At 43.8% G+C, this 25,341-nt stretch overlaps 1 protein-coding gene across 1 annotated transcript; it reads right to left on the bottom strand.

Moving 5' to 3' along the window:
* Positions 1-10,819: 10,819 nt before the first annotated feature.
* On the bottom strand, positions 10,820-25,337 carry ALKBH1 (alkB homolog 1, histone H2A dioxygenase). The gene is made up of 6 exons (XM_086749377.1): positions 25,203-25,337; positions 22,342-22,450; positions 17,884-18,046; positions 14,315-14,405; positions 12,971-13,164; positions 10,820-12,345 (listed from the first exon to the last, which is right to left on the bottom strand). The coding sequence occupies exons 1-6, from the start codon at positions 25,335-25,337 to the stop codon at positions 11,922-11,924; spliced, it is 1,116 nt and encodes a 371-aa protein (XP_086605503.1). The 3' UTR covers positions 10,820-11,921.
* Positions 25,338-25,341: the final 4 nt, after the last annotated feature.

Here is a 25,341-nt window from a genome sequence, read left to right as displayed (position 1 = left end):
TGGGTTGATCTTGTGCTTCTAAAGCCTCTTACAGCTGTGCAACGGAGGGACCTATAGTTGTAGTAGCAGGGACTGTAAGCCTGGCTGCTTATCCAGAGGCATAGGAGACAGGGGTGGGAGAGAGCTGAGGGAATGTGTATTGCTCAGCACATGCACGTTTGCATGTTGTGCATCACATAAGGGCGGGGGTGCTGCAACGCAGGGGACGTGGGGGGTGTGGGGGCTGTGGGCAGGGGGTTGCTGTGCGTGCGGATGCATGTGCAGCATGCTGCCTGTGCTGTCCACAGGGCAGATGTGCCAGGAATGGCTGCCACAGGAGAGGTTACTTTGCAGTTAAATGAGGCAAAGCATTACCATGGCGACCGCGCTCTCCTCTCCCCACCAGATGCCAGGCTCCCAGGCTATAACGGTTGTGTGCTGCTCTGAAAGCCCCAGTCCTACTCTCCCTCTTCTGAGAATGGGTGAGGACTGTGCTACCACCTGTTCAGACTGGGGGAGTGGTAAACATGGGGCTTTCAGTAGAAGGGGGCCACTGTATGGGTACCTCCTACAGTAGTGGCTGGCGCAGTACAAAGACAGAAGGACTGGGGTTTGAATTACTACGATATGTTATGGTTCTAGCACTGTATGTCCACACAGTGTCCTCAGGAGTAGTGAAGTCTGAACCAGTTGCCAGTTCTTAGGCACCTGCAGCATGTGTGCGGAGAGCTGTCTGTTGGAGGACCTTACTCCCACACTGCAAGACAGGTGCTCTAGGGAGCATCGCAGTCAACATCTTCCACCCCAGCACCCCCAGGAGCTTGGAGCTCACCGGCGGTAGGTACTGCAGGACTCCAAGGACAGACAGAAGGGAAATGTGCACCAGAACATAAAGCCTCCTTGCACCTAGTGTATTCACGCTTGCTGTTAGTGCCCACGTGGAGCATGTTTTCTTCTGTACTCAGTTGGATCAGACCATGTCCTGTGCTGTAGCCCCTGGTAAAGAAAATGCAGCTGCATCTTCCAGGTACCACAGGAGCTAAAGTGCATTCCTCAGAAACCTTATTCCTTTCATCTTCAGAGACTTTATTCCTTTCATCTTCAGAGGCCTTATTTCTTTCATCAGCTCTCTAGGTTTAGTGCTCAGTGGTCTGTGAGGCCATATAAATCATATCTCTCCTGTGTTCTCAGTTAAAGGTTTGGGGAGATGCTTTGTGGTCTGTGGGGAAAACTTCGAGGAGGAAAGGCTTTGTGACCTAAAAAGTTTGGAAATGCTTGGTTTGGAGAGGAACACTGATGCACCCTGCACAGCCTCCTATGCAAAAGCTAGAAAAACAAACCAGGTAGATGATCACACTGGTTCTGAAGGCTGAAGTGCAGAGCGGTGCTGTAGGCCAGCAGGTAGGTCATCATGTCAGCTCTGCTGCGCTGAAATATTACAGACATGCAGAACACAGCTAGAGGCAAAGGTCTAGTGCTCCTCGTCACCGAGGTGCCCACTGCAGCATATTCCCTTGAGTACTCACATTTTCCCTTTAAAGGTTTTTGTTTAAAGTACAGAAAAGCGTGCTAGATACTGACAAACAGGTACGGTCATCTTGCAGAGGGCTGACAAAAGAACAAATAGCTGCACTTCAGTGAAGGTGAAGCAGTCTGTCCACACAGCAGAGATTTGCTAATTTGCACTGTCATGAGGTCTCATTGGAAATATATTTTTAAATGAAAAAGCAAGGAAATGATGCAAAATAGATTTGAGCATATTCCAGGAGATAGTTAAATTCTTCATAGTGAAAACCAGTAATAGATCAGTCTGTGTGTTATGAACATCTCATCACAAAAATACATCACGAGAGGCTTCTGCTATCTATTCTTGGCTGAGCACTGACCTTGGCTATTAGATCTCAATTAAGCAAGTCTATGACTAATGTTTCTCTCTCTCCCACTTTTCTGCTGCAGAAAATAATATTCAATGAATCAAACACTGAATATCTGCACACTTACTCTCCAGATGGGGCCTATGGTTCCTCAGTAGGTTCCATGTCACCTGAAAAAGAGCATTTCTTGTGTGAATTCCAGAGAAAGGAAGTGTTAAAGATCTGTGGAGCCAGGAATTGCAGCCTTCAGCATTGAACAGCCTCTGCTGTTGCAGAACAGCGTGCAGTGATGCCTGCAGCCACAGGGGAGGGGTGGATACGCCAGAGGGATCAGAAAGAGCATGCCGTATCTTCACTTCTTTATCCTTGCTCACCTGGGATCCTTCTTTCATTTATTTTCTCCCTTATCATTTTGTCCTAGGAGAAGGGAAGAAGAGCTAGTAGATTAAGCAAGGGTAGTAACAAGGCTATGCAAGACTTGCTTTGCTGCATAAGACCCTTGTGCAAGCCAGGAGATATATGCAGACTGGTTCCACTTTCAGCTCAGGTAAATGCTGAAGCATCAAAGCAGCGTGCCCAGCCCAGATCTCTGCTGGAGCACCATCACAGCACTGGGCCACGAAGGGCTCGGAGGAGATGGTTTCCGTACACTCATGTTTGACATCCAGCAGCAGCTGTCAATGGAAGGAGCAGGCACAGAAATGGTTGCCAGAGGGATGTGCTCCTGCTGTCAACAAGGGAGGACGGGGCATTAGGAGGGGATGAGGAGCTCGCTCTGCCAGCTCATTACGTGTGTTGCCTACAGTTGGGATTCAGGCAGGCAATAGGTGACACGCAGCATCTCAGCTACGAACATGGAAGAGGTGGCAGGGAAAGGACAGGTTTTTGTTGCTTTTGTTCTGGCACTGCTTGGAGGCAGGAAGAAGAGTGAGGGGAAAGAAATGGTTTGTGGACAAGGACACGCATCTCCTACAAACTGCCAGCCCTATGGGGAGCAAAAGAGATGCTACTTTGTCACCAGAATTGTGATGAGGATTTGCTGGAGCAATGTCAGTGCAAAGAATAGAAGACGGGTCTTCTACATGGTGGAACAAACCTCTTGCTTTAAAAGGACCTGTGGCATGTTTTCAGCTGTCTGGGCTGAAAAGGGGCTTATTCGCATGCCGCATTCAGCTGAGTTTAGAATGGCTACAGATTATTTGATAAAATCTTCCTGGCCCCCTGTCACAGATGTCTGATATTCAGCACTTTTGCAAAGCCAGGTTTCATCATAGCAGTGATGAACAAGCTGACAAACTCAAACCAGTAATTACAATATTGGTACATTTCTCTGACAGTCTTTCCAGGTGCTGCCTACATTTGACAAAAGGTCAGACTAACATCTGACTTTAGTCTTAGAGGAACGCTGTCTGAAAAACCAAGGGGACAAAGGCCAGTGTATATGAACGTGTGCTGACTGGAGTGGCAGAAAACTGGACCAGGGCTTGATCTCAGCCACTGAGACAAGCTAAGACAATGCCAGATCAATTCTCTCTGTCCTAGAAAAGATGGGGCATGCTATGAGAAGGATGTTCAATCTTGGTGCTTGTCCCATATTCAGCGTATCTTTGTTCCTTTTCTCTGCCTGCCTTGGCTGTGAGCAGTGGCAGTTTTATTTTGTCCTTTGAAGAAACTATTTCCAAACATTTTTTGTTACTCTTACTGCTAAGAATTTCTTGACACTCTACTCGGGTTTACTTTTGTTCAGCTCCATCCTATGATTCCTAGCTCCACAACATCAAGATTTGTCTAAGGAGCCATTCCCTTATGAACCAGTGAGTCTTTCCAAAATTTAAATTCTGTCTGAAACAAAGCTAACTCCAAAGCTTCAGCAACAGCCAACACCTCTGCCTGGACGGATTGTTTGTAAGCGAGAACGCTGCTTTGAAAGATGAGTCTCCTTTCCAGGCTGTGTGCTCTCCTTTTGGCTCCTCCGTCATTTCAAAATCAATAGCTGTCTCTGATTGCCCCCCTCCCCTCCAGACCCTGCTCTTTGCTACCTCATTTTGGTTTTAATTTGCCACAGGAAAATTGCAGTCATTTTTCCCCCATCCTAATTAAGAAACCCATCCATTAAGGGGAAAGAAAACAAAAACAAAACCTTCTTATCTAAGCCCTTAGCTCAGAACAGAGACAGAAATGATTGGTGAGAAGATCAGCTCTAGAAAGCCAAGACCTTTATTGATTCTTCTGGCCTTCCTCAGTAAATACAGAATGAGCGTTAAATTCACCTAGGAGGAAGCTAACAGCTAATGTAAAGTGCTGCCTTCCCTACATCAGGAAAGAAAGAGGCACTATGTCTTCTAGCCTGAGTCACTTTTTGCTCTCTATACGTGCTTTAAACAAGAATATTTGGAGAATGTTTCATTGTACCTCGCCTTACTCCTCTTTGTTTCCCCACATTTTGGTATAAATTGGCCTGGCTTCTGACTTTCCAGGGGGTAATGGTCCTGACCTACCTTTTGGAAAAGCCTTGAGACCATGAAATGTCAGAAAAGCAGTATTGTGGACAAGCAGTGTCTTTCAGCCCAGCCAGCAGCACTGAGCACTTGAGTCAAGGAAATAAGTGTTGAGTGATGGTGAAGGAGGGCACAACCTCAGTGCCAAGATGTGTGATTACAGACACAAAAAGGGAAAGGCTACACAGAGAAGCTCAGGGGAGAGTCCGTGTATGGGAATTTTGTGGAAGAGGACCTTGAAGAGCAGCATAGGTGAAGGTCAGAAACAGAATAGTCCCTGCTGACTTGGGAAAAAATGAGGTGGGAAGTGCCTCCACAAGGTTAAAACTTTCACTGCCCGGAGGAATAAACATGTTCTCTGTTCCGCAGATAGGGAAGGCTACTGCAGGCTTTTCTAATCTTTATCCCCTCCCTCCTCCCCCGGGGCAGTGGAAGTGGTATACACCTTCCAAGATGCCTATCTGAGTACAAGCCCAAGCTGTGAATAAAACTCAGATCTGGCTCCCTGCCGACTCCAGACACTTATTTGCCATCTTGGAGAGATAAGCATTTAGTTGATTAACCTGTTCAGAGTCTCTTTGCATAGTCAGCTCCTCCTAAGAGGGGTCAGACACTTAAAATAGCAGGAAACAGATGCTCAATGGGTTAAAATCACTCTGATACTCCAGGTTGTTCCTTTCTTGACTGGGACCACAAGAGCAAAACCCCTGAGAGTAGGACCTGCTATAAAAGCCCAGACAAGTCTGCATTAAGAGCATAAAAGTAGGCTTTTGAGCTGGGCTTCCAAAGGGAATAAGGCTTATGTCCTCATGGTTTGTGCGTGTGTTAAACCGTGTGTCCTTATATTTCTGTCCATAACTTTGAAACCTTTGGTCTATTTCAATTAGTTTTGATAGATGGCATAAATGTCACAGCTAATTAAGTTCCTGCAGGTTTAATAGGTAGCCAGTTAGAGGAGAAGGACCTCATAAATACCCTGATTCAGGAAAAGGGTGCACTACATGTGTGATAAACACTGGAGGGATGACATGGGAAAAATAACTCATAAATGCTGTTCTGGAAGAAAAACTTTGGAGAGAGCTCACAATTTTTCAGTAGCATAAATCCATGGGGAACCATGGTACGTTCACTCTACTCCTCACAAAACCACTGCTTTTGTTTTATTGTGATGTAGATGGGAGCACAAGATTCTTTCATTTAGGAAAAAATAATGATGTGTAAAAAAACCCAAACAACCCTAGGATCCAGTGGATTTAAGTGAATCTGATGGATGTAGTGGGCTTAGGAACTAGGATTCAGCACTCTACTTGTTGTTGGCATCCTGTTCGTAACAGAAATAGCACTAGCAGAGAGTGGAGTACCACTGGATATTGGAAGAGGTGCTGAAGAGGGCTAGTGAGGAGGGTCAGGGGCCCAGAGCATGTGATCTATGAGGAAGTGTTGTAGGTCCTGGAGTCCTTTGTTGGGGCACAGAGGAGACTAAGGGAGGAGGGGGATTTAATTGTAGACTTCAGTTATTTGAAGGAGAGTTACAAAGACAGTGGAACCAAACTCTTGGTAGTAACAGATGGTAAGAAAAAGGCAGGGGGAATGGTTACAAGTTGCATTTTGGGAAACCCAGGCAAGACATAAGGCGAAACTTCTTTGTAAGTTGAGCTTACCGTAAGAAATTGTAGAGTCTCCATCACGGAAGGTTTCTAAGTTTTGCATGGGTAGCCTGTGTAACAGCGCTATTCCTAGTGGGAGGTTGGACTAGGCACCTTCAGAGGTCACTTCAACCACCATTTCCATGGTCCTTTGACTACAGATATCAGAAGATGATACAAAGAAACAGCCTGTATGAGCGAAGCTGCAACTTGCAGAGTGGCAACTTTTATCTCACCTCAACTTTACCAGAGCATACATGAACATATTCTTAGTCAGTGTTAAATTATTTCTATAGAAAAATGGTTTTATTAAGGTATTTGTGATTATCACTTGCTAAATATAAATAGCTGAACTTATTTTGTACCATGCTAAACTTGGGTCAGCAGCATCTTGTGCCTCTTGTACCAGATCTGTAGCATTACGCTACAGATTGTTTTCAACTGGATTTGATTATTAGAATGTACAGGGGCACTGGCAGACTGTAGATGACTGTCACTAGTTTTCTCTCAGCGTCTCTTCTGGCATAGAGATTATATATAAAAAAAAAAAAGGCCTTTTATAGGGGTCTCTTAAGGCCTCCAGGAACTTTTTTTTTTTTTCTGGATCATTAATTTCTGCAGTCCATATATGTCTGTTAATTTTTTGAGGTAATGCGTTCAGACTCAGGCAAGTTTTATGATTTAATCAAAACTAAAGTATGCTTAGAGCACACTGCATTATAGCTCAATTAATTTTGCATCCCAATTAAGTGGAAGACAAGTCTTGTCACTGACAAGTCTCTTTTCTGTGTTAAATCTGTCCTGCTTCAGGTGTGATGTAGAGAATGCAAATGACTTCCATGACTAGATGAAGACAGGTCCAAGCTCTTGTTTGCACTCCCTAAGATACAAGCTGACTTCAGCCTGCACCTGTAGCCACGGCAGTCAGACGTTGTCCTGCTATTTGGCTATTTGCTATCTACTAGCTTCTCCCTACCTACTAGCTCAGCAAAGCACATCACAAGAGGAGCTCAGGTACACCTTACTGCTATCTATCTCTAGAAATATCTGATGTGGAACAGTGAGGAAAAAATGTCAGCAAGCTTTTGAAGAAAGGCAAAATACCTAAGCAGAATCATTCCAGCAGCAGGCACGGCTCTAGAGACTGCTTTGCCTGCAAGTTATTGCCCGGTTGCTGTGCAGAGGGCATGCAGTGAGTCTGTCTTGGGCACCAGCTAGCAGTCCTGCTTGTAATGCTGAACTTCTTCTAGCACAGGTTCTAGCAGGTTCAGGATCATCTAAGGAACCTGAAGGTGCACAAGTCCATGGGTCCTGATGAGATCCATCCGCGGGTCCTGAGGGAACTGGCGGATGAAGTTGCGAAGCCACTGGCCATCCTATTTGAGAAGTCGTGGCGGTCTGGTGAGGTCCCTGATGACTGGAAGAGGGGGAACAAAACCCCAGTTTTTAAAAAGGGGAATAAGGAAGACCCAGGTAACTACAGGCCGGTCAGCCTCACCTCTGTGCCTGGCAAGGTCATGGAGCAGATTCTCCTGGAAACCATGCTAAGGCACATGGAGAGCAAGGAGGTGGTTGGTGACAGCCAACATGGCTTCACCAAGGGCAGATCGTGCCTGACCAATTTGGTGGCCTTCTATGACGGGGTGACAGCATCGGTGGACAAGGGACGAGCAACTGACATCATCTACCTGGACTTGTGCAAAGCTTTTGACACTGTCCCGCACGACATCCTTCTCTCTAAACTAGAGAGACATGGGTTTGATGGACGGACCACTCGGTGGATAAGGAGTTGGCTGGATGGCCGCACTTAGAGAGTGGTGGTCAACGGCTCAATGTCCAGGTGGAGACCGGTCACGAGTGGCGTACCTCAGGGGTCCGTGCTGGGCCCGGCCCTGTTCAACATCTTTGTCGGCGACATGGACAGTGGGATAGAGTGCACCCTCAGCAAGTTCGCCTATGACACCAAGTTGTGTGGTGCCGTCGACACGCTGGAAGGGAGGGATGCCATCCAGAGGGACCTTGACAGGCTGGAGAGGTGAGCCCGTGCCAACCTCATGAAGTTCAACCAGGCCAAGTGCAAGGTCCTGCACCTGGGTCATGGCAATCCCAGGCACAAATACAGGCTGGGCGGGGAATGGATTGAGAGCAGCCCTGAGGAGAAGGACTTGGGAGTGCTGGTGGATAAGAAGCTTAACATGAGCAGGCAATGCGCCCTTGGGGCCCAGAAGGCCAACCGCATCCTGGGCTGCATCAAGAGGAGCGTGGCCAGCAGGTCGAGGGAGGTGATTCTCCCCCTCTACTCTGCCCTGGTGAGACCCCACCTGGAGTACTGTGTCCAGTTCTGGAGCCCCCAGCACAAGAAGGACATGGACCAGTGGGAGAAGGTCCAGAGGAGGGCCACGAAGATGATAAAAGGGCTGGAGCACCTCTCTTATGAGGACAGGCTGAGAGAGTTGGGGCTGTTCAGCCTGGAGAAGATGAGGCTCCGGGGAGACCTGATAGCGGTCTTCCAGTACCTCAAGGGGGCCTACAAGAAAGATGGGGAGAGGCTGTTTAGTAGGGCCTGTTGTGATAGGACGAGAGGTAATGGTTTTAAAATAGAGAGGGGTAGATTTAGATTAGAAATTAGGAAAAAATTTTTTACGATGCGGGTTATAGAACACTGGAACAGGTTGCCCAGAAATGTGGTGGAGGCCCCATCTCTGGAAGCGTTCAAGGCCAGGCTGGATGAGGCTCTGAGCAACCTGACCTAGTCAGGGATGTCCCTGCTCCTTGCAGGGGGGTTGGACTAGATGACCTTTGAAGGTCCCTTCCAACCCTAACCATTCTATGATTCTATGATTCACAGTACTCTCAAGAGGACTGAAAATGGTACCTTTGCACAGGCAGTTTCCTCTTCTGCTTCCAGTATTCATCCCACTGTGCTTTGATTCTGATTTAACCAGAGATTTTATTTTCCCTTTACTCTTCATTATAAAAAAATAAAAATTGGCAATTGTTTAAACTCTGTTGGACAGTTAGGTTTATCTATACATCACATAATGAACAGAGTGCGTGTGGTAAACAACATGCTTCATTTCCAGGTGGCCTTGAATTAAACACATAATTATCTTCATGTAATCAGCTCATTAAATGAATTTTCTTGCAGAACTGGCCCAGACGACCTCTTCTTCCCTGGCCCTGCCTCAGCTCTGCACAGCAGGACATCCTAGAAGACTGCTGCCTATGCTATTGATGCTATTTTGTGCTTGTGGCCCTTGGGCAGTCCTTCTCCTTTAGAGGAATTGAGACCTACAGAGATTATCTCAGCATGTACCTATATGAACACAAGCAAGTATCTGTGGTACCTATAGATACAAAAAAACCCCTGATCAGTGCTGTGAAAAATCCTGTTGTATCATCACAAACCTGAACAAATGAGGTGCAAATGTCACAGCCTGAAGAGCTGTGTAGACTAGGTCAGTGGTTGCCAGTCATTCTGTCCTAGAAGGAAAATTAGCAGTGTACCACTGGATGCAGCCCTATTCCCCCCTGCTTCTTCCCAGGGCTGTTGCTGCCTCTTCAAAATCATGTTTTGGAAGCACAGTTTGCAGAGCCCACAGAAGCCCCGTGGTTTGCCCATTTGTACTCCGCTCTTCACTGGTAATGTGGTCACAGAACCAATGCTCCTGCTAGACTGGCAGTTAGGAAATTCTCCCTTCTTATAGTTGTTTCTCTTTGTACATGGATGACTTTTTTTTTTTTCTGGGTCATTCCCCATACGCCCATTTTTGGGTGACGACTTTGATACACCCCTGATCTAATTCTGTATCTCTCTCACAATGGCATTAGATAGCAAGCCTGACTGCAAGTCAGTAACTCAACCAATTCTCAGCTCAGTCACATCTAAACATAAGGCTTCAATGAACTAGATCCTTCCCATGACTGATTGCTATCAGTAGTTCGCAGCATCTACTACAATTTCAAACTGCAGAAGAAAAACAGTATGGTTTCTTGTCCTTGAATCACAGGAACAACTGAATCCTGGAACAAATAATTGCTTGGCATTTGTTATATATTTGTAGGAAACTGAAGACACAAGAAAAGAGAAGCATGGACTTAAACCTCAGCCTGCAACAGGAAGAAACCAGCTCCATTTGGGTTCATGACCATCTCGTTCCATTCTTCTCTAGCCTTCACTGCTGAGTGAGTTGGCAGATTTTTGCTTCCCCCTCTTGGAACTCAGAACAGAAATTCTGCCTTCTCACTGTTAGGGAAACAAATATTCCTCTCATCCTCCTCACTTTCAGGTGCCACTAAGGGAGCTTTGCTGTTTTCTGAGACTTAGTCAGTCAGCTTTCCTTTCTGGTCATATTGTAACATCTCTGCATAATAGTGTTCACTCTCCCAAGGCTCAACTGTAAATACACCAGGCCTAAGATACAGAAAGGACACATTTCTGTCGTAGAATAAGATATTAAACTCCACATCTGATTATTTTAGACATTAAATTACTGGAGCTCATTGCAATACTGTGTAAGGAATTAATTGCACACATACACACATTCACCTGCTACGAAATAAGCAGACCAGACACACTTTCCCCATGAGGAAAAACTGCCACACACATATTAAATTGGACTTTGATACTGCAGGCAACACCTCTCTAAAACTGCCCAGCAAACCCTGAGCTGCCCACAGGCAAAGCTCCTCCACCGGAGCTGGCAGATGGCAGAGGCACTAGATCCAAAAGAAGCCTGGAGGGAACAGCACAAGGGATGCAGCAGCATTAACAATACATTGAAATAACTAACAGAGAGGGGGAAAAAAAAAAGCCAGCCCAAAACTGATAGAGATCTTTAATTTAAAAACCGAGTAAGTTTATTCATTGGGAAAGTGCAACAAAATACTCCAGGGACAGTGCATTCCACTCCAACAATTAAAATGGCATTACAAAGCAGATAGGAAGGTCTGAGTCTTAAAGAGAACGGGTACATAAGCTAGTGCTTTTCTTTGTTTCAATATATTTATCTCTGGGTGACAGAGATAGTCACTGATTAATTTCTTTTTTAGGTGCTTAATTTACAACTCCATTGCTTCTACTTGCAAGTCATTCTGTTCCCTGAATATGCTAGCTTGGGACTGCAGGACCATCATCTGCAGGCACTTAAGAGGGGGCAGTTTTGACAGAATGGGGATGTAGGGCTATCAGATACTTACTGTTGTGAGAAGACCCAATGGGAGTTTCTAGGTATTCTAAGTAAGTATTGCCACTAATTCTTTCTCTCTAAAGTCTGAGGTATGCAAAAAAAAGTCCAGTTCCACTCATAAGATCAGTTTCTGCTGCAGCTGAGGGGGTGCAACCAGGCAAAAGGAGAGCACAGGACTAGAGCAAGCTTACAGCAGGTATTGCTCAAGAAACTGCTAGATTCTGATCACTGAACCAATTTTTGATGTAGAGGTAGTTCTCTTGGAAATGCTGCAGGAGGGGCTCACATCCATAGCAGCCAGTTCTCATCCCTACTTGTTTATGCACTTCAGCCGAGCTTTACAAGCCCAACAGGATTATTTATGCAATTATAGCAATTATGTACCTTTGGCTAGCACCTTCTGCCCAGTGATTTCAAAATACTTTATGAGCATCACCGAAACAAACTTAAAATTCTCTGACATACAGGTATTTTAAAGGGAACTGAGTACAGTAAATGTCTGCAACAAAACAGCAACAGAGTTAATCTCCTGAGTCCCAGTCCTGAACTTATGCTTCTTTTCCTTTTAAATTCTTTTTCTCCCCCAACCTATTTCTTACAGCAAGAAGGACCACATTTATTCTGCAGAAGTTTATTAATCCCTACACAGGCAAGTGACTTCCAGTATGATAACATTAGTTCCCAAGTCCATATGGAAGTTGCCTGTCCAGTCCTTGTTGGCATAATCTCCTGGTCTCAGCTGTCTGTATTTGGTTTATGCCTCTTGGCTCTGCTGTTCTCCTGATGGTGACCATGTTCAGAGGGTGTTTGGCCCTTTGCATTTGTCCCAGATTCCTCTGGAAATTTCTGGCCCTCAGCCAACACCTGCCGAATAGTCATATTGATGCGGGAAGACTGCAAGTACTTGGCACAGACCTGCCAGTCCTCATCAGAGCTGTGCTCAATGACTGAGCCAACAGGAAGGTCTGAAGAAAGTGCTTGGTCCAGGCACGAAGGCAAAGCTGTCCCTTCAGGGTTGGGGAGGACGCGTGGGACAGCATGGTACAGCAGACGGCTGAAGCCAGACATCACCATGATATCTCCACTGTGCATGAACATTGCTGTTGGGGTCTCCTCCCGCTTCAGGCCCCCAAGCAAAAATATCGAGGATTGCCCAAAACTACACAAGGTATGAGGATGGAGAGAGAAGATAAAACAAGCTCAGGTAGAGAACAATTATATGTACAGTAAGAAAATATTAGCAGTTAAATTCCTTTAAAAAACCAAACAAAATCCAAAGCAAAACAAAACCCACGAACAAGAACTCCCCACTCCCCAAAAAATCCATTAAAAAACAAAAAACAAAAACAAAACAAAAAAAAAAAATCAAAGCCCAGGTGGTCTCCTAGGAACAACTTTACAATGAGAACATGGAAAAAAGACTAACAGGCCTGGTTCAAGGTAGGCATAGTGTGAGCAGTTACCTTGCCAGGTTTGAGGCTCTGCTGCCTGTTAGTACCCAGTTCCACTCTGCTGCTTTAGAACAGAATTGTGCTCTGTGCAAAGAGCTCTTCTACACCAGGTGCTACATCCATGCTATTCAGTCTTAAAAAAAAAAAAAATCCTCTGCCCTTGAGCTACAGCTTCCTACTATTCAAATCTTCAGAGAGTGAAAATTATACACCCAGTTAGCAAGCTACATCATAATGACCTCCTATAACCATATGCAGACATAGGGGGGGGAAAAAAAAAAAAAAAAAAAAAAAAAAGCCACCAATCCTTCCACAGCGCTTTCCTTGACTCACCTGAATGATAAAAGGGGCCGAGAATGGTCTAGTTCAGACTCATCCACATGAATTCCCAGTGAAGAATCAAAATGATAGTAATTCAAGATCCCTGCTTGGGCTTGGAAACCCTGGAACCCGCAGGCTGCGGCCACTTGTTCTGACAGGAATGCAAGGTCTGAGGGGAAAGGAGTGTGGTGATTTGCTGAGTACTTCTGGAAGAAGGAAAGTGGGAAAAAAAAACAAAAACAAAAACAAACCACATCCAGAACATCAGAGCAGCAAATAAAACTGGAAACAAACATTGAATGAGAACTCAAGAAGTCTGTCTGATAGTCATGGAGAAGGACATCATATTTGCCTGGAAAATGAGTACATCATAGGCAGAACCACAACAAGCTTACCTCTTACCATTTAATTCTGGGCCTATGCTGAGACTGCCAAAGATTCAATTAATTGTGGAGTTAATAATTATATCTGGCTGGTATACTTCAAGTCAGTAAGATCAGTACCAACATCCTGAGTATCTACTTGGTCACTACCTAAAGCTGCCAATGGAGAGACAGTTCTATATCTCATCAAGAGAGCTCTGAAACAAGCACCTTTGTTCCTTCTTTGAAGAATAAGACAAACAGGAATCAATTGCAAATCTACTTTTTCCTCTTTCCCATGAGTGATCCTGAGAGGAGTGGAAGGGAATAACCAAATTTTTATTATGGAGCCCCGGTGCTAGGCTGACTGGGTCAATATAAGGCTGCAAGCAGATTTGGTTAAGTATCTGCAATGTACGGATAGACTGCATACTCACTCTGCCATCCTTTCTCAGCCTCCATCGGACTCAGTCTTATGAAAAAGTTTAGTTTAGTCTCCACAATATTTAGGACCCCCAAAATAGGTGTTGGTGAGACTGTACTATACTGGCTCAGACTCTTATGTTCAAAGTCACATCAGTAGCAGTCTCTTCTCTCACCCCTCTGAATAGGCATAGTTTCTCAGAAGTAGCTGTCTTCAAGCACTCAAGGTCATTCTCACCCCAAGTGGTTAACGATGCTTTTGCAGCCATCCCTTTTGGAAGGGTAAAAATACTCACTTACCCTTAAATAGAGTCACAGGTCTACAGCTGAGTATATGCTACCATGTTATCTTTCAAAGCAAAGTATGCAGCAGTGGACTTTTGCTGTTAAGTCCTCCACGGTAAACTAACAGAGATAAAACGTTCTTACAAGCACAGTTTGTTACAACCTTTCCTCAAGACTGTCTTGTATGATCACAAGCGTTTTACGTTTTATTCCATGATACCCTACTCTGTCTGCCATTCTGAGTGCTTACGGCTAAGAAAAGTGGAGAAGAGTTTAATTTCAATACCTTAGTCTCCCAATTATAATGGTAACCAAGGGTCACCCAGCGCAGCTTCTCCAATAAGCTTCTCGGCTCCCATTTACTGGAACCTTTCCTTCTGCAAAGACGAAATGGAAAGAAATAGGGTATGTACTCATTTCTGAGGGGTTTTCTGGTAGTCCAACATACAGAATTGTCTATATAACAGCCTATTAAAACCATCAATGCTAAACTCTTCTTTTGAGTGCCATTATTTTTTCCTCCAAAGACCTTGAAAATTCAGTTCATGCAATTTGTGCAAGCTGTAGGGCTTATTGCCATCTGCTGTCTGTTTGAAAACCTTTATTTTCAACATGGTACATAGTGGGTTATCAGACAGACACAACACAGTGAACTGGTGCAGACTTAGAAGTCAGAATTAAGCACGTGCTGTTTGAGCACCTGAAAGTGAAAGAACACAATCTGAAGATCTAAAAGCTGCAAATACAAGGAAAAAAAAAATCTAGGCACTTAATGGAAAAAGGACAAGAAAATAAAGTGCTTCACCTGACAGTGAAGCATATCAAGCTGCATAATACTGCAAAGGACCATTAGTTCTACTACTTGGCACCTTAGGGTGGACAGACTCAATGTTTGGTAAGAAGCCAGACAGCTTTAGCTATGGCCAAAGAAGTCTAGATTGCAGGTGTCTCCTATTGAGACTGCTATGCAGGACAAAAAACTATTCTTCTCAAGTGACAACCCTAATGCAGAGGGACCCAGTGGTCTGAAACCACACGCCAGTTTACCGTTCTTGCTTGAAGGTGGTGAAGGCAGGAAAAAACCTCAGGGATGGGCTTTTACTATGGCCTACAGAAAAGTCCTTTAAAAATTACATCAAAGAATGTAAATAAGACAAACATGCTAGTGACAAATACGAAAAGAAGGTACATGTCTTCTAGTCCACTTATTCCAGCAATTTCAGCTCCTTTTCTCAAGCTAAGTCACGCGTTATGGTAAAGAAAGAAAGAAAGAAAAGGGAAACGTACTCAGAACATCATGATAAACAGTAGCACCAGATGGTTGGCTCTCATTTATAGCCTCATTAGTTCAGTAAGAGATGCTCTGTTTTATAAAACAGGATTCATATTCGTGCTGCCATGTTCAAGTCTCAGCCCAGGGTCTGTATGTAATATGCATTTCTACCTGGATACACAGCTTGCTTCTGCCCTTCACCTGCACCGTATTGATAGCTCCTAAGCTAAACCAGAAACAGGAGTAGAAGGCCAGTTTCTTTACCTGCAGTAATTTTTCATACCTCATTGACTGCTGAAAGAAAGTCATATTTCCAGTTTCCATCTTTGTCATAGGGTAATAGCAACTGCAATTACCATAATGCAGCAACACAGTAACTGTCAAATACATGCTGCCTGGAACAATTTATGGAGTCTACAAGCAGGTGACACAGCATTTAGAAAAGCGAGAGCCCACAACTTGTTCCTCTACAGCCTTCAATCAATATATTTAATGTTCATAATTAAGCATTTTTAGCACATGCCTTTTGAAAGTGCCCTTCTTTTGCTGCAGTCCTAGCGTGTTTGCACAACAGCGAGAACCCTAATATGCTTGGTAGGCCCTTATTCCCAGAACCTAGTATTTTGCATGTGATTTCACATGTGATTGCTAAGGAGAGAGAAGTCTGAGTGTTAGGTATCTGGAAACAATGAGTTCCTACAGCTGTAGCAGAAGGTGCTCCTACAAGAAAGCACAGAGAAATTCTGGTATAAGTATGTTAGAAAATAGCAAGACTGAAAAGCAGTGGGGCTTTGGTCTGAAGCTCCTTTTCTTCCTTACTCACTGACAAATGATTTAATCTATAAAATCCCCTCAGCGTTTTCCTTATACACAGGGATATATATGAATCTCTTGTATGGATGCTCTACCCTCTTTTATGCTTTTAATTGTCCCCTGCACTAAAGAAAATACCCAAACTCCACTTTGTGAAGAGCATAACACACATTTCTAGGAACTGTATGGACTCTCCCTACCTTGTGATTCCTGGATCCTGAATAGAGCAGGTAAGCCATGACCCAAGCACACTTATGCATCTTCCTGACAGCTTTAAAAAGCATTAAAGTTGTGTCCAGTCTTGGAAGCAGACCTCTTTAGTTAAGCACTCTCTGCTTCTCTCCTCCCTGAAAGGCTCTCACCCCAGATACTAGAGACATTGGTTAGTTTCATCTGCTGTCCCCTAGGTAAAAGCACAAATAGAGCAGTTTGCTCACTTGGAGACTTGGGCAAGTGCTTAATAAAACTGCCAGTGTTTCTGCCAGCCATCACTCTTCCAAACACAGTTTTCAACTGAACTGGACTTGGCTGCAAATTAACCTCTGTTCTGATCATTCTCAGTGTACACAGGAGGTGCTGCTGGGAAAGGCCTGTCAAGATGGAACAGCACCCCATTTTCTTCAGCTGTAGGGCACAATGCACAATACTTTCAAATAACAATTTTTCATCCTTGATGGAACACAAATGTAAAAGTCAGTGTTTTAAACAAAAAAGGTGTCTGAGTTTCTGTAACGAATTCTGACTAAGGCTGGAAAACACAAGCAGGGGCATAACTTCTCTCCTAGGTGCAAATATTTAGAAGTTCAAATCTTGCTTTTGCCATTCCATATCTTGTAGATGTTAAGAACATATTTGAAGAAAAATCTAAGCATGTCAATTTTACTGTGAGACTGAGGTGGAAGATGAGAGTTGTAGGGAACTCTGGTCGCTCTATCACATTAAACAATCATTACGAAAAAGGAGCAGTGAAATCAACACGGTAATGATAAATACTCAAATAACTAAAAGATTGTCTACTGTAGACAGCATGTATTTTGTATGTATTTTTACAGGTGACTAATTAAAAAAAAAAGTATTTAAAAACTTAGACTTTAAAACTTTCTACCTGACTTTAAAACGTGGACATATTCTCCACTAGCCTCCAAATCAGGTAGAGGAAAGGCAGCTGAGTCAGCCACAGAACTCTGAGCCTGTGGGAATCTTTCAGGGTAAACAGGATTGCCATTAAAATTATACATTTAATCACCATCTCAGATTGTATGGAAAAAAAACAAAACCACCAAAGCCACGGAACTAAACCAAAGAAACACTTCGGAAAATAAAAACACAGAAACGAGCTGACTTGAGGAGATCAAACAAGTGCATATACAGCCTTCCAATTATAGTATACTAGGTCCAACAGCTGACTGGGAAGAAGAGCTGGCATGAGTGGGATATTTTTGCCTCAGGAAAACTTTTACCTGCACTTAGCAAGCTTCTGAGCACCACGGTATCAGCCAGGGTCACTATTTTATATTTGACTGATGACTTTGGAATAATTTGCTACTAGAAAATCCCATTGTGAGTGTGAAAGCAGAGAATTAACAAGGAATAATCAAGTCATGCAAAAATCCATCTTTAACTTGGCATGTCTGACACCACCTGTATACTGCCAGCAGGTACACAATCTTTTTCAGCTTTCCTTCCCTGCTCATTTTTCTTAGACCTTCTCAGAGCTGAGCACTTCTGGCTCTGTTCGTTTTGACCACCAAAGGTTATTGTGGACTCACCTCAGTTGCTCCTTGCTCTGCCCCCACAGATCAATGGTCTTCTCAGGAGCCATGTGCAGGTCCAGGTTGCAGACGTTGGGTTTCTGGGAGTACAGCTTGAGACACTGTTTCACCCAGTGACGCTGGCAGCCCGGAAGGAAAGGGTTTGGGATGAAAATAAACCCTGACCACACAGAAAAAGGGAGGGGGTGAGGAGAAAGTATGATTAGGCATTTGCCTCTTTTTTCTAAAACTGGAGAAAAGGACAGGGATCGGAGGCACTGAAAAAACACCTTAGACATACAACCACTGACTTTGCATGTAAGCTGATGAAATCTATTAACAGGTCTGAACAGTTAAGTTAAAACCTATTGTCTTTTTCAGTACAAACAAATGGTGGCCAGAAAGCAGGGAGGGCAGTCAGCACTGGGCTGAGTCAAAAGTGACAATAAAGGACATATCTATGTAAGGCAGACTGATTACAGGTAGATAAAGGAGTAAGAACTTGGAAAGCCAGTTGCTGTGGAGTAAATTTGACTGTGAAACGATTCCGCAAGTTTTTTCTCTTGAATCCTGCAAAGTTAAAAAGTTAAAACTCATACTGTCTTCTTATTGCTGCTTCATCATCACGAATGGCAAAGAGCAGCCCATAGGCTGAGCAAGTCTCCAGTAACGTAAACTGTCCTCTCCTTTGCTTCACGTTTGTTTCAAGTAGGTCTGGTTGTATTCATCTTTATATTTCAGTATGGTAATACTCATCAAAGGGGATGAAAATCAAATTGTATCCCAAACTGCCTGTTGTTGACTGCAAATATTTTGCAGTTACTGTTAATTAACAAAAGAAAATAAACTTACAGCTAGTCCGCACATTCATTTAGCCAGGCACCTCAGGCAGAGTTCAAGCAGCAGCCCAAATTAAGACGGATAGCAAAGACATAATGAATTGATTTGGTCTATATCTTAACAGACAAGAGCCCTTGACATCAGATCTGCCATCACCAGGAGTGCTAGCAGGATTCTTCACTGGAACTTTCTCCGCAGCACCCCAGGGGTGTTTCCTTCCAGGTCAGAGTCGATGGTATTGATGAATTAGTGTCTGACAGGAAGATGCTATTAATCTCTATTGTACCTACTCTGATAGTCAAGGAACTCTCTCAAAGACTGTCAATTCAGTAAGACTCACCAACACAAAATTCACATACAAAGAGAGATAAGGGTATAGGATGAACAAAGGAAAAGGAGGTTTCAAGGCTTTGCCCTCCTGTCTCTTTTTTAATTTCTTAGTCATATCAAGTGAAACAGAGACAAAAATAGATGAAAAAGGAAGAAGCAAGGCTAGGTGTCTCCATAGACTATAAACCTGTCTTGTGGCCTTATGAAAGAGGTAATAAAAGCACAGAAAAAGCTTCCTGCCAGTATATCTCACAGTCTTCACAAGATTAAATTAACTGGTTAGAAAAAGAGCCTTCAGTGTACTAATAATACACTGTCACTCATTTCACTCCATTCCCTGCACTTTCAGACTATGGCAGCCTTCCGATAGGTCTGGTTACAAGAAGTTTATTTGCCAGAAGCATTAAATTTACTTTCTGTTGGCCTCTGCATAGAACAGAATAATAATATTGCCCTTCCATCTACAGCTTTTGATGTGGGGTTCTCAAAGCACTTTACTACATTCATGAAATTATGCTGTACTGCATAGTATCTCCAAGTATTAATGAAGGAATTGAAGCCTGGAGGGCTAGTTACACACAGAGCTGAGAAGAAGAATATATATTTTATGACTCTTATCACAACCTTAGGAGATGCTCATGTCTCTCCAAACCATGCACTGCTTACTCCTAAGAAACCAGATTAGTCTAGATTTACAAAAGGCAGAAAAACTAAAAAGTGGGTTATTGCTATGCTTCTGATGGTAAGAAAGGCAGAAACCCCTGAATTTCTAACAGCTACAGAGTTTTGCTATAAAATTTTACACAAATATTCCTGGGAGGGCTAACAGTGCTAGAAATCAGTGACTTACTCTTGTCCTTTCCACGTGTGGTAAGAAATACTATTCTGTAACAATCTTTCTGAGCTGACTACAGAACACCACAGGTAAGCTTTGAAGGCAGCACACTTGAACGTTTTGGCCTTGAAAGAACTGGTCTGAACGGAAGGAGCAAAAGACGAATTCTTTGGGGATCTGCATACTAGAGGAATCTGCCCTGAGGAAGCAGATGCAATTCTCTTACTGCAGCAAAATCTTGCAGCACACTAGGTATTAATTTGCACCTAGTGAAAGTGGTCTCCAGCCTCAGTCAAAGGAAGGATAAGACATGCAGATGTCTAGCAACATGAACAACTCCTCATAAAACCAATTTATGCGAGTTACAAATTCCCAAATATGTCATCATCCACACCTTACAGAACTCAGGACACCACAACAAAAATTCACCCAGCTTCCTTAGTCTTATATTTCACTGCTAACTGTGGGGACAAAACCAAATGACTTCCCTTCCATTTGCGCACAGACAAACTAAATTCTAACTTATTTTACAGGGCTATTGAGGCAGTTGGTTAAGTATCTTATAGTGCTTTAGTATGTCCAGATAAAGGTAGCTGGAAAAGGATAAAATATTATCCTTGTCCACACACAACTTCATTCTAAACAGGACTGAGAATTTGTTCATGTATTTGCATTTCATTTTACTGAAAGGTTTTCTTTGTCAAAAGAAATTAAATTCCCTATGAATTAACCATGCCAGATGGCTACTGTGGCTGCCTCAGTTTCAGAAATGCTAAGCTGGCTTCATAGCAACTCACACAGACAATGCCTGCAGTCACAATGAAACAGAAGAAATAAGAGGAAAAAAAACAAAATCAAACAAACAAAAAACCCTGAAATAAGGAGGATCTGGGGAACTACAAACTTATCAGCTTTACCAAAACCCGTGGTACGATTATGGAGCAAACTTCCATGACAGCCATTTCCAGGCACAAGGTGGCTGGGGACAGCCAGCATGAAGTTACTGAAAGCAAATTTTATCAAACCAACCTTGCTGCCTACTACAGTGAGATGTCCAGACAAGGGGAAAGCAGAGGATGCTGTTTACCTTGGCTTTAGCAATGTTTTCCAGTCAGTCTCCTGCAGCATCACTGGAGCCAAACTGGGGGCTCATGGAGTTTATGGGTGTACTAAAAGAGCGAGCAAAAGTTGGCCGGGCCACTAGGCTTAAAGACTAGTGATTTGATGGTTCATAGTCTAACCAGCGGCTGTTATGAGTTGCATTCCTCACACTGATACTGGGGCCAAGACTGATAACTACATCTACATCAACCACCTGGATAATGGGACATTTATCCTCATTGCACTTACAGATAACATTAAATTGGGACAGCAGTGGATATGCTGGAGGCTACCACTGCCACTGAAAGGGACATTGACAAGCCAAAAGAATGCAACAACAAGAATCCCAGGAAGTTCTACAGTGATAATCCTGCACCTCAGACACCATGCAACAGCACCGCCTGAGGACTGACTGACCAGGGACAGCTCTAAATCCAAGGATCAGGGGTCTTGGAGGACAAACTGAGCACGAGTCCGTAGTGCATCCTTGCGGCAATGAAGGCTGACTGCACATTGGCCTGTATTAGTGAGAGCTACCTACCCTAAAAAGGTATTATATGACTGAGCCAGATTCTTCTCAGAGGTGCACAGCAGGATTATGAGAGGCAACAGTCACAAGTTCCAAAAAGGCAAATTTTTATTGGACATATGCTGAAAAAAAAAAAATCACAAGAGTGATTTTTCCACAACACTGGAACAGGTGCTCAGAGAGGTTGTGTAATCTGTATCCTTAGAGATTTCCAAAACCCACCCACACGAAGTTGTCAGCAACCTCATCTAACTTTCAGCTTGACCCTGCTTTAAAGAGGGAGCTGGACTAGACCTCTGGAGGTCCCTTCCAACATAATGTCTTTCTGTCATCCTACCAGGTGACCTGCAAACTTAAGATCCATCTCAGTTTTTGAAATAACCTGCCTAATGAAATTACTCTGTACTGTGAATAGTACAAAAGGTTCTTATTCACTTATTGTACTCAGTGTTCTACACCAGCAAGTAGATGCCACACGGCAGCCCTGAAATGACTGTATTTCAGTCACCCATCTAATTTTGATAATATATGTTGAAGAAAAATAGATGCTACAGAAATACAAAATATCTACCAAAGGCAAAAGGGATCCATTCTCATGAGGGATGGTCTGGCTGATCAGAGCCCCCAAAACAACCAACCCTTCTGTTCTGACCTTCATATATGGCTGCATCCCACCCTTTCGCTGACTCATTTGTCCTCCTGCACTTAAAATAACATTAAATTACACTTAGGAAAGCCAAAAATAGCTTTTTCAGGCAGGGCAAGGGGGATAAGATGGAAGATGCTTGAATCCAAAGGAACAAGGTTATGTTTAATATTTCTTTAAATCAGAAGTACCTACCCGGATACCCACTAAGGCCATAAGCTTTCCACTGGCTAACTGGTTGTAATCCTGCTCTGCAGGCATCTTGATCACTCACTGAAGAAATACTGAGCTGTGATCTGAACACCTAGCAAAAGAAAACAGATTTGGTTTAAAAAAAAAAAAAAAAAAACCAAACAAAATTCATCAAACATAGCACCAATATGAAAGAATGCTACCACATTCCAAGGTAAGTCTCAGGAAAATGCCAACTGCACCACAGAACTACTGTCTAAGCAAACGTGACAAGAACAAGACATGCTGCTAACAGAGCTGGTACGTACTCAGCACAAGAATCAAAAGGTGCCTACAGTTTGTACAATACTTGGGGATCAGGATAGATGTCTTCCATTCATTAAAAAACTCTATTTATAGTAATGAGAAAAAATTCTGCATTATTTGTCTATTTCCACAGTAAAACTTCATCATTTTAAAACTTTCTGGTAATTATCAATTTCCATTAGAGAGTAGTATTTAGTACCCATAACACTTTATACCTTCAAAGCACGTTCCAAATACAAGTTTTGCTCATGATCCCATAGGGCAGATGACTACTCTTGTCCGTAATTTACAGAAGTAGGAGCACAGTGATGCAGCAGCCAAAGTTGTGTGATCTGAAGGACTGCAGAAATCCTGTAAATTCCTAACGTCACATTGCCATTTCTGTTTCCAACAGCAGGGTCAGCAGCTAAAGGCTTAGCAAGATCTATTTTTCCAATGTACTTAGATCACAGTAACACATGTATTTAAGCTGCAATAAGCCAAAAGTTACTGAAAAACTCATCCAATGTGTTCCCAATCCTTTCATTGCTTAGGACTGGGAACTGTCTTAGGGAGGACAGGGCAGAGGCAGGTTGGTTTTGTTCTGGCTTAGCTCCCCAGTCCAACTCTCCCTGTGGCTGCACTAAAGTACAGACCTGTATAAGGGAAGAGCTGGCCAGGCATGGGGGGAATAAAAAGGCAGAAATGGGCACAACTTGGTTTATGCCAATTTAAAGTGTATATGAAATTAAGGCCTAAGTGCAAGCATGCAGACTTTACAGTGGTGAATGTGTGAATCAGTCTCTCTGCAGGCTGACAGCTCTGGTTACCATGTTCTGAGCAACAAGTCAAAATTATATACATAGAGTTTGTGAGAAAACTCTAAACTAGTGCTGGCCAGCAGCTTTGGGCAACATGCTTGGCTTTACCAATATTTCAGCTCTCTGCCAAAAGCAGCTCTGCAACCACCAGCCTTGAAGAGCTTAGCTCGGAATCTTCCTTTGACTAAAACTCTGCCACCTCTCTGCCTTCTCAAACTGCTTACAAACCAGCTGCTGCCAGGGCTTCTGCGGAACAGGAGCTGTTTCTATGCTGAAGAATTACAAGTGCTGAATCAGTTAAATAAGCCTGCTGGCAGGGCAGCTGGGGTATGTCACACTTCACTGAAGAGCTCAATCACTTGAAGCAGTTTTCTGAGAGAAATGGAACAATAGTATCTGGGGCAATCTGCCTGGCCTGTAGCTCTTCTTAAAGTGAAGAGCCACATGTTTTTAACCTCGGGGAAAGAGAAATAAAAGATGCTTTCGCTAGTAAGCTATCAACTGATCTTAGAAGGTAACAGGCACAAGAACAACAATATGGAGAGGGGACAGATGCTTGTGATGCTTTCAAGTACTCAGAATTTCCCAGAAGGGCTGTAACACTGGAATCCTTTATCTGATAAAGGATTGCTGCAAGCTCAGGAAAGGCTGAAATGTTAACAACTCCCTTGTTCAATCCTAACACCTTGAACAATTTCATATGGGTCAGGTTTTGTGTCCCATTATCAGTATCAAAATTATAGTCTGAAAAGATAGAAAAATATATAGTCTAATAGAACAGTAAAACAAAATGCTAAGCATTTGAGCTATGAAAAATTATGCAAATTTTCATTTTAACTATAAACCCTACTTCCTTTTTTTACATATAGACTCATAGAGAGAAAATCCCTAGTTAACAAATCCTTTTGTGAGGTGACAAAATGGAAGATGAGTTTAAAGGATCACTTCTCCATCACTCAAGACATGGTAAACTACTAACCATGATGAATGCTACTTTCAGATGTGCTCCTGACTGTCTGCCCCTAATCCACTGCAATGGCTGGACTTGTTCTGATGGCTAAGCCAAATGTTTATTATACAGGAGAGAGTAAGAAAGGAGAAGAAACTCTACCAAATGGAAAGAGCAAGAGTGCACTGCACAGCGGGGAGGAAACTGACCTGGCTCCCTCTCTGGCTCAGTCAGCTATTTCAGGGCCAAGACAATGGTCAAAAGGCCCAGGAAACAGTGTTAGCTCCAATAACGACACTTTCTTCTTTCTCCCATCCACACATTCCTTTGCTTCCCTTAAGTAACTCGTGGTTTTGAAGATCCCTTACTACAGCACAGAGATCTAATTAAATATTGTATCAGTAAATAAACATAGGTCAAAGAAGTAAATCTGCAAATCGGCAGTGTGTGAGCCAGGGGCAGCTGGGACAGCTCCTCGCCCAGCCCGGGCACGGTCCCGTACCCCCATCCCGGGGGATGTCACAAGCAGCCGGCCCAGCTGGACGCAGGGCCTTCAGAGGTGCACACCCTTCCTCGGCTCCAGCCATGCAACTAGTTTTTAAACATTATAATGATCCCCAAGAGGCTCAGCCGCTGGAATGCTGCGTCTTCTAGCCAGTACCAGAACGGAACTAGAGACCTGGCGTCAAGCACGAAGGGAAGCAGGCGGTGGCGAACACAGGCCGCCGCAGCACCGCGCTGAAACATCGCGGCGCCGAGACGAGCTCGGAGCGCGCCGCAGGGCGACGGCAGGAGCAGCTCAGCGTTACCTGGCCCCCCGGCACGGAGAAATCCACCACGCCTCGCAAGTCCGACGCGTCGCGTTGCCGGTAGAAGCGAAAAAGTCGGCGGAAGGCATCCTCCCCACCCTCTCGGGTCAGGGCCGCTGCTGCCCCCGCCGCCATTTTG

Source organism: Chlamydotis macqueenii, chromosome 5 (assembly GCF_036417535.1).
Source record: "Chlamydotis macqueenii isolate bChlMac1 chromosome 5, bChlMac1.mat, whole genome shotgun sequence".
Classification (NCBI taxonomy): Eukaryota; Metazoa; Chordata; class Aves; order Otidiformes; family Otididae; genus Chlamydotis; species Chlamydotis macqueenii.
Note: the sequence above shows the minus strand (reverse complement) of the source record. Positions and strands in the feature narration are given on the sequence as shown.

What these genes read in the sequence shown, in the direction of transcription:
- ALKBH1 (XM_086749377.1), bottom strand. Translation starts at nt 25,337, where the DNA reads ATGGCGGCGGGGGCAGCAGCGGCCCTGACCCGAGAGGGTGGGGAGGAT. An exon ending in TCTCCGTGCCGGGGGGCCAG is followed by an intron (nt 22,451 to 25,202) that starts GTAACGCTGAGC and finishes TTCTTTTGCTAG; the next exon opens with GTGTTCAGATCACAGCTCAG. An exon ending in CAGAGCAAGGAGCAACTGAG is followed by an intron (nt 14,406 to 17,883) that starts GTGAGTCCACAA and finishes TCGTCTTTGCAG; the next exon opens with AAGGAAAGGTTCCAGTAAAT.